Genomic DNA, 18,521 nt, shown 5'->3' with positions numbered 1-18,521 from the left:
TTTTTTGGCTTCTGTTGAAGTTGAGTTTGCTGAGGTGAGCAAACATCTTTCTGCAACCAACGTGACGGGTTTCTGTCCCTGCTTCCCCATGTATTAATGTTGTACCAGATTGATGGAATGAGTTAGCTCCTTTTGAAGGTGTGAGCACTGCAGGTGGTACAGGGGAAGTGAGTTGAGAAGCTTGGAGCAGGGACAGTAAGCCCCTTAGAGACAGATTAGGCCATTCTCCTTGTTTTTCTGCTAGTAGGAAGCAGTTGCTGTAGCAATAAAGCTCCTTTGTTTATGAGAGTATAGGGTAAGGAAAAGGACATGGAAGAGTGATTATCGTATTGCTTTATTAGAGAAGTGGTTAGAGATTTTAAAGCTGACCAATGACTGGCCCTGTCAAGAACCTGTCATCTCTTAAAGGGGTGTTCCAAAGAGATACATATTTGCCTTTATGATTAGTTAGGCTAGTCTGGCTTTTGCCTTTGCAAATTCAGTATGGTTCTTTACCACTTCCATATAAAATCATTCACAATTTCTCCTTCTGTTACATGTTTTTGGTACTACAGTGAATGGTGGTGATTCAAAGAAAACCATGAACCTTAACTTTTTGTCCTTCTTTTTCAGTTTTTTTAAAGTTATCTTCTGCACAGAATATCAGTGCTTATTGTCCAGTTAAGGATGGAAATTATATTTACAGAGGAGAAACTGTTCTTTGAACACTGCAGACAGTTACTGAAATGAAGGTTGACCAAATCCTTTGGTACTATACTATAGTGCTGGGTTCCTGTATTGGCAGGAAAGTGGTTTTAAAAGTCTCCTCTTATATCTAATTCGTGACTTTTCAAGTAATTGGGCAACAGAGATAAAAATCAGTACGTTTAGTAATTTTTCCCTCATGCTTCTAAAAAAAAAATTCTTCAAACTAAATCTTATTTGCCGTTATGGGCCACTAGTAATTCTAAAAAGCACTGGTTTGGTACTCAATACCTCTGTTCTTGCCATATTTAGAAGTTTCATTTTTTAAAAGGTAACTGCTTGTTTTTTAAGGACTTGCTGATACTTGAATTATGGTTTAGTAGGGGATATATAATCATTTTCTTAGGAAATAAAAGTCAAGTTTGTTTGTGAAGTATGTATTCAAAGGTGATGTGCCAGGTGAGATCCTGAGGAAAATTTGCTGTGTCAGATGGACAAGAAGAGTTCTAATAATCATAAGCTGAGCAAAGTCATTGTCAATGAAAGCTGTGACTGGGGGATATTTTGTGTAGAATCATGCTCCAGACTGATTTTATGTATCACTGTTACTTTAATAGTCAATTTTGTGGACTATGTGCAGGTGTTTTCTTTTTTCCAAGTATCCACTCTCTTTTGGTTTGAATGGATGAAGATAAAACTAATGAGCATATTCCCTATGCAGCTAAAATAGCTGAGCCAAATTATACTGTGCTTTAGGGACTGAGATTCTGTTGGCATGCTGATGTTTCAAGCGAGTAACTCGTTCAGTTGCTAAGGTACATGTGTCCAAGTCTGCAGTTTCCACTAAACATTTGAGCCAATGTTATTAGGCAATTAATGAAAAACAAATAATAGCATGTGAATATAAAGGAATTATGGTAAATTTGAGTAATGTTTTCCTATGTTTCTTACATTCTGTGCCACTCCAACATTTTAATGGCTTTATCCTTTTAAGTTGATAGTATCCAAGTTCTTTAGTATACCTGAGATCTTTGGATTACTAGCTCCTTGCTGCGGGTACCTACAGCTAAAAGCAAAAGCAGGGAAAACACATCTCCAGGTGTATGTTTAGGCACTTCCTCATTAAACAAGCTATCACTACTGACTTCCTTGCCTCATTTAGTGTGGCAGAGTTGTTTGAGTGCTTGATTAAAATTCTGTTCTGCTTGTACAAGACCTTTGATTTTAGAGTCATATAGTATAGTACTATACTGTATAGTGGTTACTGCCTGGAGTTTTTTCCAAATCTAGGTAGACTGCTGTAGAGAAGCAAATTTGTTTACTTTCTGTAAGTTGTTTAAAAGTGAGCCTGCTTACTGATACAGTGCAAGCTTTATTTAAATTGCAGCTGTGGTTCTGTGATTTTATGGGGATTGGAAAAGAGAGGACAATAATGAAAGCAGTGTGGGAGGATAAAAGCAGGTCAGAAAAGGGAGAGGGAGTTTCTAATTGAACCAGTGACTTGCAGTAAGAGGGCGTGACTAAGTGAAGCAGAGCTTTTTCTATTGTATTTTTGTCAGTATTATTTGATAAAGTGCCAAAAGTGTGTACAGTGCTGTAGAGTGGAAGACTTGTTTCAAGCATATAACATGCACCATGTGTTGGAAGACTTAAATGCTTTAAGTATAGTCAGGGACAGTACAGAATCATGCAGTACAAAGATGTGATAGTTCATGGTTGGTGGCATTCACCCTGGAGCAGGTGGGTCTTTTTTTTGTTGTTGTTGTTCAAGAGGGGGAATGTTTTGTGTATTGATCAAAAACTTTCTGGTTTTGTGATTTCAGGGGCTGCTGTGCCCCCTGCTTCCAAAGAGTCACAGTGCAGTTGGACCACCCATCATTCACTCTTCACAGAAGAGAAAGGCACTTTAGGAGCAGTAGAAATCCATTGTTCATGTCTGTTAGACATTCTTGATTGGTGTGGTTTTAATTAATTTTATTTCCTTTTTTTTTTAGGATGGATAAGAAAGAGGTACCTTGTGTTTCAAAGCAAGTTGGCTGAGACTGTTTCTTTGTATGTGAATATGAAAACTGTATTTCTTTTTAAAAATGGGTTAGCTTTTATTTCAACTCGAACCTTCAGGACAAAGTCTTTATAGCAATATTTGTTGCAGTAGACACCCTAATGAGAATCAGGGCCAAAGTGCTGCTGGCAGGCAAAAGTGAGAGTGAGTTGATGACTGCATGTGACTCTTACTGTGTGTGTTCAGGATGAACCAGCCTGTGATGGGTGAGTTGGAAGCTGTCAGTCAGTTTGTTGACTTCATCAGCCTCAGGAGGATCATGCTTATGGACATAATTGTGTCTGGAGGGAGCAACAGGGGGAGATAGGTGTCATTTCTTCAGCAGTTTCTGTACCTCAGCTGTGTGATATTATAGAAGAACAAGGCAACAGAGTATATAGGGTGTGAGTAGTCTAAGGATTTAAAGACTCTTCACTCTATGAGGCTATGCAGATAGTTAGGAACACAAGGTATACTGGGTCACATTAGACTGTATGTCATTAAGTTACAACAACCAACAAAAATCAGTGGAGGGCAAAACCCAAAAAAACCTGTGGGACATGGAGGGGGAGTTTCCTGAGAAGTGCTGATCTGCTCAAAACTTTATGAAGAATGAAGGTGTGTGGAATTGTAAGCTGTGGAGTATAGAGTGGGTAAGAATTACTTCTTCCTCTGTCATTTCTTTTGACAATATCAGCTTGTTTATTTTAGTTCTTTAGTTTGTGTTTCCAGTGTGGAGGTTGTTTAGTACTGAATGTTACTGGTAATACAACTGTTTCTGTTTCCCATAATTGGACTTGTGTATATCAAACCTGTTTTTGTTTTGGAGAAGATAAAATTTTCCTTCTGAAGGTTTTGTTGTAGCCACTGGTATGGCTCATTTATTTAATATCTTCATCCATGGAGAAAATCAGTGTAAAATGTTCTGTTTGAGCACAGGTAGTTGCTTGTGTTTACTTCCATTTTAACTGACTTCTTATATACAATCATATGTTTTTCACATTAATCTCTTAGAAATTGTGTCCTTGAGGTGTTTTGACTTTTTAATCATGTGTAAAACCTGTAGATCATCACTTTTTTGAACTCTGCATTTTTAGCATTGACATATCATAATAGTATGCTATTTTCAGATTAATTTAAAAATAAAGAATATCAGTGTGGAATAAAATACACTTATATAAATCAAATCCAGCAGGAAACATGTTAAAAGTGATGTGGATCCAACCACTGTATGAAATGTGGTGGTCTTTATAGGTCAGTTCATGCTGGATCATAAATGGCCCCTTTTTTAATATGTAGGAATTCTCTTTAGGTCTGTGAAACCAACAGATGGGCAAATGTTTTCTAGTTACAGGTCATTTCCCTTGGGAGTTGTGTTTTAAAGTGTTTGTAATAGACTATAGTTGTGTAGGTGAATGCACAGAAATACTTTAAGTATTTACATCTTGTCTTCACTGAAATCTGTGCACAGAAAAGTATACCTACATTAACAGAATATCCTGTGTTTTAAAATGTACACCTGCTTCTGCTTTTGCAATTGATATAATATGTTGTCCTAAACGTAGAAAACTGCAAAGCCAAAACAAGTCTGATGTGGAGTGGCTAAGTTTTGCCATGTAGGTTGTAGTGTGCTGCTCAGTCCAGAGGAAGTGTTTCTAGCAAATGCCAGATTCGGGGATCACTCCTGAGAATTAGTGTGTCCTCTACATGGGCACTGTTGCATATGTTGGCTTTGATAATTTCAAGCATGTTCCAAGTCCATAAATACGAACTTTCCTCAGTGCTTCTTCAGTTCTTCACTAATTTGTCCATGGTAAGCAAATTGAAGCTGGAAATGGACAGAGGATAGACAATTAAAAGAAAAAGAGAAAGTCCCAGCATGCTACGTAAATTCCATCTCTTTCAGCTTTTCTCAGATGGTGTCTCTGTTAGTGGCTGAAAAGGAATACTTTCCTATTCATCCTCAAACTTTGAATGGAAATCTGAGTATTTAACTTTCCTATGTCTTAGATAACCTCAGTAGGCCAAGTAAACCCTTGAGATCCCATACCGGTGAGCTTGTAGTATAGTTAGTTTGTGGTAACAGATGACAAAGTAACTTGAAATTAATTCTTTGAGAAGTACTTTCATTTCTCATGGTAGAAAGCCTTTTACAAGGGTCTGGTTATCTGGTGCTAAGAGCTGAAAAAATACTTGACAGACTTACTAGCTTTCCAGATATGTAGCAGTTACTTTAAAGCTGAGGGAGAGTGATTAAAAAAATACCTGTAAATTACTGCTCTTATTTTAATTTCTTTCTTTAAAAGGCTTTTGTCTGACAAGTCACGAACTCTTCTTGTTCATTCACAAGTTACATGGCATTGTAAGAGGTCTAGGAGAAGGTTTCACCTGACAGTTGACAGTAATTTTAGAACTGGAGTTAAGTGAAGGACAGGAATTTGTTCTGCTGCAGTCCTGGCTGAAATACACTTAAGAGTAGTTGAAATGTCAGTATTTCTCCTTCCCCAGTCCTATCACACATAGTGGATTGTGGGATATCAGCTATTTGATAGGTATTAGATATGTTTGGACTCAACTTGAGCCTTTCACCAAACTTCATTGTCACTTCATATAGTTGGAGAGCAGAAGTTGGATTTTCTTGGGTTCTTTCTTACTGAATTGCATAATGTAGTTTGAGATGTTTCCAAAGACTATGTAAAAATTTGGAGGATTTTATTAGACTCCTCCTCTTTCAAGCATTGTTTCCCTTGGATCCCCTCTGAGGAAGTAAAAACTTTCCTTATTCACTCAATTCTGTATTTAATTTTTATGTTTAATACTCTGGTTCTTACACTGCCTTAAATTAGTGATTGCAATATCTTATTTATCACAATATTGAGACATTTGTGCTCTGAGAGATGAAACTGAAGCTATGAAACTGAACAGTGTGAAGTAAGTTCCTTCCAGGCCAGTTTCTTTGTGACACTTGTCTGGAGATCTTTCCAAAATTGATTCTGAGGTACTATTATTATTATTATTATTATTATTATTATTATTATTATTATTATTATTATTATTATTATTGTAGTCTATTAAAGAGTTCCTCTAACATGTTCTGCAGTACACACTGTGATATGTACTGTGATGTAACAGGACTAATAAAGAATTGAATTTGCTGTTCAGAAATTATGTTAGGCCTTTCCTACAGCAGTCAAAAGCATCAGCAAGTGAGTAGGTCCAGTTGGAAATGATCTGGCAGTCAGGTGTTTGGGGGTGAAACTTTTCCAGTGAACAGGCACTCTGTGCCTTTTTAAAATCTGGCATTCGTTTCCCATGCAGAAAGCATCCATTTTTCTTTTCTCATTGTACTGGGTCTGGCTGGGACAGAATTAATTTTCTTTGTAGCAGCTGTTAGGGTGCCATGTTCTTTGTGACCAGAACACTGTTGGTAACACACTGATATTAGCTCTTTCTGAACAGTGTTTGCACAGCATCAAGGCCTTCTTTCTTTCTCACTCTGCCTGGTGTCTGTACCCCCAAAATGTCTGAGGGGTACAAGATGATGGGAGGGATGTAACCAGGCAGGTGACCCAAACAAACTAAAGAGCTATTCCATGCCATATAATGTCATGCTCAGCATTAAACTGGAGGGGAGTGAAATTTAGAGCGGTTATCCAGCTATTGCTTAGGAAGTGGCTTGGTCTCGATCATGGGTGGTGGTGAGTGGCCCATATCACTTTGTTTTTCTCTACTTCCACTTCTGCTTTGTATGATAAACAACTTTATTATCTCAATATGCAAGTTTCTTACTCATTCATGTTTTTCTCTTCACTCATCTGATGGTGAGGGGGAAATATGCACCTCGATGGTTTAGTTACCTACAGGCAACAAAGCATCACATGATCTCTTTATACTTGTGTAGGCAGAAAGGAAATAGAGATTTCAACACATGGATATTTGTTTTGAAAGGAACCTCTAAAGGTTATGGAGTCCAAATACCCTGCAACGAGCAAGGATGTCTTCAGTCAGATCAGGTTGCTCAGAACTCTGTCCAATGGATGTTTCCAAGGATGGGGCATCTACCAGCTTTCTGGGAAGCCTGGTTTTGGATGGTATGCTTTGGTATTCTTCAGGGTAAGGAAAGTATTTACTTTTATTTTCAGCGTTCAAGTTTTTAAGACACCAGGGAAACTTCTGTCACAAAAAAAATTGACACAGAAAACAGTAACTGTTTTAGTGTGTTTTTATTGTGCTTTGTATATTCTGGAGTTGAATGTTTTGCCTTGCCACAAATTTTTCTGGTGCCCCATTTCACATGGTGGTCTCAGGTACATGTTTTTCATTTAGCAAGTCTTAGTTTGTAGCTCATATCGTCTCATTCCTAGTCTGCACTGTTCCTGCTGCTCCCCCATGTTAGCCTCTCCAGCACGCTTGCTTTCTGCTCAGCTGTTGTTTCTGATGTAGTCAAATTTGACAACTCCCTTTTGCATTTTGCTTCTCTGGAGACCATTTATAGAAAGATCCTTGCTATTCTGACTAGATGCCAAAAATGGTGTCAGTCCATAGGCCGAGTGAAGATACACTACCTAATTGCTGAAGTTTGTCTCTATTTGCATGTTGTGGAAATATTTTTTTAAGGCTTCTGTGCTCAGTACCTAAAGGTGAATGGTCTTTCTGGGGGCTGTTCAAATGGTGTTCTTGGCTGAAGACCAGTACTGGAAAAATTTGAAGTTCCTATTCCAGGCAGGAGGACGCTAGAGCTGTTCAGTGACCATAGATCTTCAGTCAGAGTTGAAGATAGGATAGCGTGTGATATTTGTTGTGATTTTTTTCATAAGTCTTTTTCTTGCAAATGGCAGAACTGTTTTGGTTAATTTTCATTTATTTATTTTTCCATCCTAAGTTGACCTGACACATAAGAACCATTGAATAAAAACAATTGAGCCAAATTATTTATGTACAGAAAACAAGACTATATAACAAAAAAATAAAATTTTGGCACGCTTGTAAAGGTATGCAACTACTGATAGATGCTGAAAACAGTGAAAATTCATATTCCTGCAGCCATAGAAAATTATAGTAAATACTGTATCTGAGATAGGAATTCCAAATAGGATTTCACATTTTGTATTGTCTGAAAATATTCGAAACTTATCCTATATATTGTGCCATGTGTTTATCTAACCTAACGATATTAAAAGTTTGAGTGAAACTATCTACTGGTAAGATCAGTGTTAACTTATTAACTTCCATACTTACTTGAAGGGCAGTAAAAAGATAAAAGGAGAAAGAATATGTTTCTTTACATTTCTGTAAAACGGGAAAAGAATTTTTAAATGGCAGACTTGCTTAATGAAAAGTATGGACTTGAAAAAAATGTTTTGGGACATGATGTTGAAGAAAGAGTTATGCCTACAGTGCAAAGTGTGGAAGTGAAATTAATGTATGCAAATCTTCAGAAGACAAAACACGGGAAATAATAGACTACTAGCTGGTGGTTGGAAAAAACCAAAACCTCAGGACCGGGAAAAGAATTATTAGGACAAGTGTAACTTGCTCCAATAGCAAGTGATTATGGTGGGACTAATGCTCTCACTCATGTTTCCAGTACAGTGTATTAGGATATACTAACATAGCTTGAACTGATGTGAATGAAACAGCAGCTTGATTGTATGTCTAGAATCCCAGTACAGGACACCTGAAAAAGCACTTAGTCTTGGATAGTACAGTTGAAAAGACCCAGGAAATTAGAATAACTTAGTGAGCATTCAGATATAGTGACACATAACCTGTAATTAAGACTTCAAATTGCATATATTTATCTTGTATAATAACCACTACAAGAATACAATTATGATACATTTTTAGTTTCCTTTTCTGTACATTTGTGTTATTCATCAATCTGCATATTTTCAAGATGCAAGAAAGGAGAAATAGAAGTATTAAATATATAAGGAAATTCCAGACAGTGAAAATCTACACAAGAAAAGTGTTGCAGTCTCTGTCATATCTGAGAGGTAACCTTTTAATATCTGAACTGGCTCATTTTTCAACACACCAGTGAAATATGAAAGTTTGAAATAGCAAGCATCACAGCTTTGGCAGTGGATGCCATTTAATACAGAACCACAGATATGTATTTCTTGCATTTTCATCTGTCTTAATATCAGAAAACTTAAAAAGATTCTTAGTTTTTTCTTCTGTGTAGTAGTTGCTGGTAGTTTCTGTCCTTCAGGTTACATTGTCAATATATATCTCTAGATTAGTTTGCAAACATATGGAAAAAGTAAACCAGATGAGTCATTAAAAGAAATACATGTGTTACATTTTTAAAAATAAATGTGTCTTGTTTGTATATTTGAGTTTTGTAGTGTGACTGAAAATCTGGCATCCTGGATGCAGTACTGCTTGGGAATATATCTGGCTCATAGGAGAATAGAGAGTGAGCCATGCCTTCTAGTCATCAGGTCATCAGTAATGGATGAGTAAGGAAAGAATATAAATTATAAGGGTAAATGTAGATTATTTTGGGTTTTTTTAACTCATGCTATTTCTCTTTGCTACTGGTAGAACATAGTTTTGGTTTTCTTGAGAGCAAGGTTGTAAAAAATAGGTCATTATACTTAATAGAATCTATTCGAGTTCTAAATCAGACTGCTTTTTAATCTTTTGAGGCCACTTCTGCTTTCAGCCTCCACAATATTCTCTAGCAATATGTTTCACAACTTAGTTTTTTGTTTGAAGAGCAAGGAAAAAATATTCTAAAATTAAATTTTTCGTATTGGATATATTTCCCAATTCCTGTGTTTGTGAGACAGAAGAGAATAACTATCTCCACAGAAGAGAATAACTGTCTCCACATTTTGCGTGTCTTTTGTTGGTCTCTTAGGTCTTTGCATCTATTTGTCACTTTTTTCTTGTACTCTTACCGAAGGCTGGAGTCTTAGCCAATTCCATACAAAAACTATTGATTATTCATACTGACTTTCATGCTAACTTTTATTACTCTGAGATAACTTTTTTCCACTGCTGAAAGTTTTCAGAATTGTGAGGGTGTGGCAGAATAATACCATGACATGGTGATGTTTCAGTTTCCTATTTCATTCTTAATAATTTTTGAATTCTAACTTCTTTAACTATTGCTGTTAAGCTAGGGAGGTGAATATTTATGGGATATTTTAAATTATTTTGTAATGATGCAGGAAAAGGCTGTTCTTTTGCACCATGGCTATGGTACATAATCATCAGTATTCTGTCAAGACAACATTATTGAGGAAAAAAACCCAACTTTAATTTAGAAACAGTTAAAATGGGACTTAAAAGTTAATATCAAGATGCAATTTCCTCCAATTCTACCTCTCTCTAATGTATATCGAAATAATAATAAAAGATGTACCCAATGTACATAATCTCTTTAAAAGGTTCGTGTTGCTAAGGGTTTATATGTGTTTTTTTCACATTTATATGAACATGTGCTCACAAGTTGATTACAGTGACATAAATAACTTCATTTTCTGTGGAGGAGGCTGGGGAAAGCTGATATATGAGTTAGAGAGGTACTGCATTGAGTGTCAAATCAGTTTAACCCTGTACACCTCCAGAGCGACTCAGTGCTTTAGCTCTGATTCTGAAGAATGGGGATTTTGGTACTTTTCTCCTGTGTTCTATGTTCAGGATTTGACTAAAGGAAAAGATGGAATTTACTTTTTTCAGTAATTGCAACTGTGTTGTGTAGATCTTGTTAATTAGTCTTTTTGGTAATTAAGTGTATGTGCAAGGGGAATGTATCTGCTGCACTCAGGAGTTTTGCCAAGGGTATATGTTACCTTAGGGCAGTGTGAGGTTTTGTCTGTAGGGGTTTTTTTGTGTTAAATGCAGTTTCTGGTGTACTAGGGTCCTCATCTTGGATTGGATCTATGGGCCACAGTACAAGTAATAAGTGTTGTGTGTATAATGTCTTCTTCACTCCAAGATAAGCACATCTTAAATTTTTTTTGTGGTGAATTGAAATGTGCAGAGGGATTGAAACAAATACAGTAGTTCTTCTCGAGAGCAGGGAGCTAATCTGTAGGGATACTGTTTGCAGAGTATTGCTTAAAGGTAATCTGTTGTCAGAGAGTCACAAACCCTCTGTCAGGTAGGATGATCATGGGTCTTCAGGGGAGAACAACAGCTACACAGATAGTTGGATGGGGGAGCTGGGATACACACCTACTCACACTTATCCAGGGAAAATCAGAGGCACAAGGTGTGCTCAAGAGGTTGCTGGGCAGATCCTGAAAAGGTAAGTGTTAAAAGCAGAAAGGCTTTGGATATAACTTTCCTGCTGCCAAATTGCAAAGGTGTTTGGATTTTCTAGTTACCTTTTCTGCATCACAGATATGTCAGTGCAGTGATGCATACCACAAAGAAAAATACAAATTTGTGTCCAGTAGACCTCAAAATTTAAAATATCTGAGAACAAATCTCGCAGCAAGGAATCTGGTTCCATTGTTTCATTTAAAATTAAAATATAGCCAGAGAAGTGAAGTGTATATTAGCAACAACTAAGTAAAACATGAAGGGAATTTATGTCTCATTGGAAAAATAAATTTTTATTTCATTGTTCAAGCTGAAAAGAAAATTTGGCTTCATGTCATTTATTCAATTGCTCTATGTGGACTGCCGGTATTTTAGGAGACTTATTTCTCAAGTCTTGAAAAATAACTTTACAATTGGCTGAATGTTGTCACTGCCCTGTCAGGAGAGTGCTATTTTGCTCAACTATATAAATGATAATAATTACATAATTGTACATTTCTAGGATCACAGAAATTAAATTGGAATGTATGAAATCATTCCACCACCAGTTGCTGTAGACCCATTGCATGAACAGGGGAATTTCTTGTCACATCACTTAATGATCAAATTCTTGTCCTAGGGAGCCTCCAGCACTCTTGTAGGACAATAGTAGGAAAGGGTTCTTTTCCCTGTCCGGGAAGCATAAAGGGAAAGCTATGCCCACCTACAAAATATACTTGGCAAGTCATAGAGATATTTATGAACACTGCCAGCAAAAGCAGAGTCTCTTACATCTCTATTTATTTTTAGGCAAAAAGGTGTTAAGCTAAGCCTGTCTTTTTGTTATGTTTTGATTTTGTGCTGTGGGTTTCTTGGGGGTTTTTTCTCCTGTCTTTGTCATCATTTTAGCTTGTGGTTACACTTCCTCACCAGTATTAGCAGCAGATGTACATTGCTGGGTGCAGCCTTCCTTTTTTCACATCTTTTACTTTAGCATTTTGGTTTAATCTGAGGATGTTTTTGGTAGTGAAAATGTATCTGCCATGTATTAATTTGGTGTCTTATGTAAATAAAGACTTTCGTGGAAAGTCTTAGCCTAGTGTAAAGAATATTCTTTCTCTCAACAACAGTGTTGAAGCACTGAGAGAAGTACAGCTGTCTCAAACCACTTTATGGTGAAAAAACTTTGAGTGTATTGCAGGCTATTTATGGATCAAGCTTGGCTGCATTCCATAGGAGAGATTTTTCCTGTAATTCTGTACTGGCATATGTGTAAATGTTGTCATCCTTTTTGTAAGAAGTCATGAAGGAAAAACAGATTTTTGAGAAATTGTCCTGGTGGAAAGCCTTCACTGGTCTGTCAGTACAGATATGTCTGTTAATTTCTGTATATTTACAGTAACTCCTTGTTGATGGCACTGCTGGTCAATTGTATGGCAAAGACCTTCTGCTTCTTTACATTCTTATGATGTGTGAACTTTTCAGAAGTGATTCTGAGAGCAGATGTGACTTCAACAAAGAAAGTTACCGAGTGTTCAAATAAAAAAAAGCCTGTGCTGTTGTGGGAATAGCTGTTAAGGAGGCAGTTAATACTTTACTATAGATCTTATCTAGGAAATTACAAAGAAAAGACATCAAATTCTAATACAATTTCAAAAATTGTGAAATTGGGGTAGTATCTTTCTGTAAAATTATGACTAAACACTTTTGTTTCAAATTAGCAACTACTTCTTTTTTCAGGAAATTCGGAGAGCGACCTCAACCGAAACGGCTCACAAGGTAAGCATTAAAGAAACTTGGAATTGAACAATTTTTGAAGTTACCATTTTCATTCTCAGAAAAATTAAGTTAAAGATTTGTTTGTTATTGACCCTAGAATTTTAAATATCAAAGCTTTTTAATCATATATACAATTAGCAGCCAGAAGTACAACTTTTAACAGTGGCTTATTTTTCATATATGAACTCAAAATGCATTTTTAGAAATGGTGTTGACTTCATTTATCAGTTATTGTACATTATTCAGTAGGATGTGGATCTGCTTATTTTTAAATCCTCGGGAATGAGATGATTTGTTTCTTGAGTAAAAGTGAAACACTTTTTGCAGCCAGAATTGAACACGATGCTGTCAAGGAGTGATCTTAACCAATTTTTGGTGAACCCCAAACAATCAGAGAGAGTATCAAATAGAACTAGCAAGTCAATCCATTCTGGAAAGTGTTTAGAGTGACTGGAGTACAGTGCTTCATTTGCTCCTGGCCTGCCTGGGACGTATTTACACCAGAAACTGCTAAGTAGATACCTTCTTTTTTTGAACTGCTTTAACACAGTCTGTGCAAATATTTATTATTCTGTGCCACAAACTGTGCTGATTATAATTAGCTCCTGGCTTTGAAATCCACTGTTTGCTTGAGAGCAAAAAAGAATGTGCCACTTGTTTTGTATTTTTGTGTAGTGATAGAGGAAGCCCCTTGTTACCCTGACAGCCTCTGTTGAGAACGTTATGTTAGGACATGATGGGGGGACATTGACATTTTTGTGTTGTGAATATTTGTCTCACTGCATTTCTGGATAAATTTTAGGTTAGCTTGTCATCATTAAACTTGAATTCAATGCAAAATTGATCCATACTGACTTAAAAGTATTTGAACAAACATGGAGGTTTCTTGTTGGCCTGCAGTCATCAGGGGTATTTGAAGATCCTGTGTTTTAAGTAATGAGCTGATTTCCATCTGGAGTAGTAACACCTATACTATAACCCTGAAGTTACTCATAGAACTTATCTTCCTTCATTTATTTTTTTTTTAAATAGAAATAATATATATATATACACATATATATATATATATATATATAAATGTATCTTCTGTTTTAAAAATATCATCAAAAAAAGAAATGACTATGCAGTGGGAGCTTCTAACTAAGTTTTCTATTTACTATAGTTACTCTAAATTTCATGTGCAGGATTTTAGCTACTAGGTATGCTCGTTGCTCTTTCCTTAATACAGGGTGGGTATCTGAGAAGTGCCAGCCATCCTTCAAAGCAGCAGTTTGGAAACCTTTCCTGAGATGGTAGAGGTTGGAAACAAGCAACCTAACTTTCCTCTGAAGACTGAACTGCTGAAACGGAAAACTGTCACCCAGATTTTTAAGATTGATTGGTTTATGTGATGATGGAAATGTATCTGTAAACCCTTAAAAACATTTAGTTCAATTATCAGAAATTTGCTGTGGGCTTTTTGTTTACAGGCTGCCTTGTTTGACTAATAATGTGTTCATGATCATGCAAGCTCCAGCAGAACAACACTATTCTGTTCATACTATACTAGTTGGTTTTAGATGTAAACTAAAATAATACTACCTTCATGGAGAGTTTTAGGATGGAATAATGAAAAATGTCAAGTAAGATATCAGTAGGAGGGATTGGAAGGGAAACATCACTTGTTCTCACAAGAGCTTGAACTGTACAAATCCACTTTAGAAATAGACCAGTAGAAAACACAAATTTTCTTCCTCATACAATGCTAAATAAAGATTAGATAGCACTGAGCAGTTTTCTGTGCAGGTTGCTGGGTTTGTGGGTTCAAATTGTCAGATCAAAAGTTTTTAAACAACTTAAATGCAGCTAATATATATCATCATGAAATGTATAATAATATTTTCACAGCTAATTATGTTTTGGGGTTTAAAATATATTCTTAAAAAATGGCTGTAAAGTAGTAAGTCTGTGGGCTTTGAAACAGTTCTTCCAGCTGTATTTTCATGGATAAAGTTCAGTTTTACCAATGTCAAATGTAAATAGATCAAGTTAGTCCAATTTAAAACAGCAATTCAAGTCTATTCTCTGTGCTTATATCTTGCTATTTACACAGAAAAGCAGCTCACTAATCATGTTTCGTGCAGGCATGACAAACACAAGAATTTGCAGAACATCATTAGCAAAGCTGAGTTGTGGTTGTCCAACCCAGTCCTGGCTCAATCTACTTGCTTTTCTCTATGAAACTGTGTGGGGGTTTCTTTTGGAAAAGGTCTAGTCAATAAAATACTGCTTTATGTCTTCCATCTTTTTTTTTCACTAGAAATGTTTGGTTTTCTAGATCTGTCCTAAGGGAATTCCATAGTTGGTGCAGTTCACAGAAAAAAAGACAAAAACCCAAACAACCAAACAAAAAATCCTTCTTATATAGGGTTTTATCTTTTCATATAAATTCCTGATAAATCCATAATTTATTTCTCTGCTAGATGACTTTGAAGATGAGTGCATTGGTGGGCATTCAACCCACAAAAGCTCCTTCAGGAGCTGGGGTTCCTGCCAGCACTCCAGCACAGCTGATCCCTAGGGTGTTGAATTTGGCATGCTGCTTAATGAACAGTTAGATTATTATACAGAAGAGTGACTGGCTGTTATTGTTCCCTTGCTTCTCTCAAGGAATTGTTGTTGGTGTGTTTGAGGTAATTACAGCTTTTATATAACATCTGTAATTACAGTGATGACGAACAACAAAACATTTTTTTAAACTTTTTTTTTTTTACCTGATTGTATGAAGGAAGTAGATCTCTCTAGAAAACTAAGTGAAACAGTATGCTGAAGAATTTATTTTTTTCTTAGTATTTTCAAAACCAAAAGAAAGCTTGTATATAAACATTGCACTGATTTGATTAAAAGCTTAGACAATTTGTCATTATCATGAGATAAATTGGTCATGAAGAAAATATTTAACTAATAAAATATGTTCTAATTTGTGGCATGGTGCTTAATTAAACGTGCTTTAAACATGGTGTAATTATTGGCATTGGTACGATTTTACATCACAAGAATTTTTTTTTCCTAGAAAATGTAATAATTGTAAATTATCACAGACCCCATATTGCTAGTTTTGTGCAGGGTAGTTAGTTCTTTTTCCTATGTAATTGTCTTGAACAGTGAGCAAAAAATTGACCCTGTTAATAATGGCCTTCTTGGTATTTCAGGTCCTGGGGTTTTTTTCCCTAAAGGTGTCTTCTGTTTGTTGTAAGGAAAACCAAAAGAACTTTCAAAGCTTATATTATGTTTTGATTTTTAGGGAAGCAATGCGAAATTACCTGAAGGAGCGAGGTGACCAAACAGTGCTAATACTCCATGCGAAAGTTGCGCAGAAATCATATGGAAATGAAAAAAGGTAACTTTTAATGCTGTACTGAGGTCTCTCTGCAACTGGCAGCTAAGGAAACTGTAGTGTGTAGTTGGATGCACAGCACTTTGTAGAATTCCACAGATTGCACTGTAGCCTGAAGAAACATAAAATGTTTCCTCCTAAATAATTTAATTATGTAACAAGTGCTGCAAACCTATAGCATTCAGTGGAGTGATGCCTGTTTCTACAAAGAGGTTCCCTATCTATGGGCAAAGCTTCTTCCATTGCCTAAAATTGTTCTCATTTTAAACTTTACATTTTAATGTTGGAATAAATTAGGTGATCAACTTGATCAAGTGAATACTTGTAGAGGAGTTTTTTCCTGAATAATTTCACATTAATATGAAAAAGGAATTGCTAGCCTCCGTAAGATAAAGTTCTGAATCACATCTGTAGTAAGTTTAAAAAGAATGATAGGTCAATCATGACTGTGTATTTATGATACACATTCCCTTTCAAAAATCAATGCAGCACATGTTACAATTATAGGTACTTTTCTAAGGGGCAGAATCTGCAGGAATAAGTGCTTTTTAGGCAAAGGTGCTTTTCCTGCAGTCTTCTCTGTGTGATTTTTTTTTTTGCATGACTAGTAGAAGCAAATAGGATGCTCCTTCATATGCGGGCTTGTAGACCTCTTACGATGTAACACAGGATTCTTCACTTGTAAGCAATGCTCTTCCACCTGACATTTCACTAGAATAGTGCAGTATTTGGTTATTTTTTGTATTATTAATATTTGTTCACTACAAAAAGACCACATATTCAGCACATTAAGGGCTTTGAAATTTTAACCTTTTACCACTATTATGTAAGTCTTGTTGCATCACTATGTTTTTATAGCTTTGAGAATAAGATTGTTAGAAAACACAAGTTATAATTAAGCCTGGAGATTTCTCAGTTTGTTGTTACCTGAGTCACACTTTCTGGTGTATGTGAATCAGAGATATAGACTATATTTTGAACTGTTTTTCAATAGTCTGTGCCTGAGTCCTTGTCTTTCTCAGGTCATTTCTTTTGGACAGCATCCAGGTTCTGCACGTCCATGGAATTGTTTAATCAAAGTGCTTTTTGGATGTTTCTAAAATTCTTGATGTGAATTGAGTGGGAAGTTAATGAAGGAGAAAAGGCAGAAAAGCAAATAAGTGTATTTGCTGTACAACTGTGCAGCCCTCTTGCTCCCTACCATGTTTAAATGTAAAAGGGTTGCAATGCCAGGCTGTTCTAGCAGTAAGGGATAACTATAACTCTTCGTGGCAAACTCAGGAGTCAGAAAGATTTATCATGACAATATAGAAACCTCTGATTGTTGCCTGGTCAAATGGTATTGTCCTTCAAGGCTTGCATAATTAACTCATCACTGCAGATGAGTAAAGTGTATGTTACTCCCCAAAAATGAGGGGTGTGCCTTCAGATAAGAAAGTGACTTTCTAAACAATGTATCTGTAACTTTGTCCTCCTGAGGCCAGAGCAGTTCATAAGGAACATTTTGCAAAGCTGTCCAGTGTATCATTATTTTGGAAGACAAATTGCATCAAAAGAAAGGAGAATATAAAAAGATAAAGTATGTAATTTTGATTATTGAAAGTTCCATTGCTATTTGGAAAACTTACAGAAGTGTTCTCAGGAATCAAGGGCAAAGCTTCAAATTGTTACTTGGTAGTGGTTTCTGAAAGCTCCTGTGTGCATTTCCTGGTATTGCTATAAAATTCTGTTGACTTGAATATATGTGTATACTTTACCTGGTGCTTTACCATGGCACATACCTTACGTAAGCAGTGGTGATGTTTGGTAAACTGCTTGAAACAATTGCTAACTGGAATGAGGCATTCTTTTACCACATATTTTGAGGTGCAGTTCAGTATCTTAGCACAGCTGCATTTGTTCATGCAGGTTATATCGGATTTATCTGTTTAAGAATAGAAGCATGTTAAATGAGTGTAGAAAACTTTAGAGCTTTATAAAAAAAGATCAGGAATGAAAATACTTGGTTTTTGGTTATAAATTAGTATGGTGCTGAAACAATTGCTGTTGTGCTTATGGGTATGAAATGAAAGTGTGGAATCAGTTACCAAATCAGGTTGGAAGGGGCCACGGGGGAAACATCTGGTCCAGCCTAGAGTATGTGGCACAGGATTGCCTCCAGATGGTTCTTGAATGTCTCCAGTGAGGGAGACTCTACAACCTCTCTGGTCAGCCTGCTCCATGTGCGGTCACCTGCACAGTAAAAAAAGTTCTTCGTTGTGTAGAAGTGGAACTTCCATGCATCAGTTTCTGCCTGTTTCCTCTTGTCCTAGACATACTTAAGTTTCATTTTTTCAGTTTAAATATTTTAGTTTTTCTTAAGCTTTAACATACCATGTAGCC

The 18,521-nt window shown here is 36.2% G+C and overlaps 1 protein-coding gene across 2 annotated transcripts in view; it reads left to right on the top strand.

Moving 5' to 3' along the window:
* The window catches only part of RBPJ (recombination signal binding protein for immunoglobulin kappa J region), a 59,351-nt gene that overhangs the window by 19,316 nt on the left and 21,514 nt on the right, over nucleotides 1–18,521 (top strand). The window contains exons 1-3 of one of the 2 annotated variants that reach the window (XM_019006287.2): nucleotides 6,814–6,838; nucleotides 12,725–12,763; nucleotides 16,047–16,142. In XM_019006287.2, the coding sequence (XP_018861832.2) occupies nucleotides 6,819–6,838; nucleotides 12,725–12,763; nucleotides 16,047–16,142 (155 nt within the window). In that variant the 5' untranslated portion in view covers nucleotides 6,814–6,818. Of the gene's footprint in view, nucleotides 1–6,813; nucleotides 6,839–12,724; nucleotides 12,764–16,046; nucleotides 16,143–18,521 lie in introns of those variants that run through there. The other variant, XM_015623959.3, reaches the window with a different exon arrangement.

Source organism: Parus major, chromosome 4 (assembly GCF_001522545.3).
Source record: "Parus major isolate Abel chromosome 4, Parus_major1.1, whole genome shotgun sequence".
NCBI lineage: Eukaryota > Metazoa > Chordata > Aves > Passeriformes > Paridae > Parus > Parus major.
The sequence above is the reverse complement of the archived record's forward strand: the minus strand, read 5'-3'. Positions and strand labels throughout refer to the sequence as shown.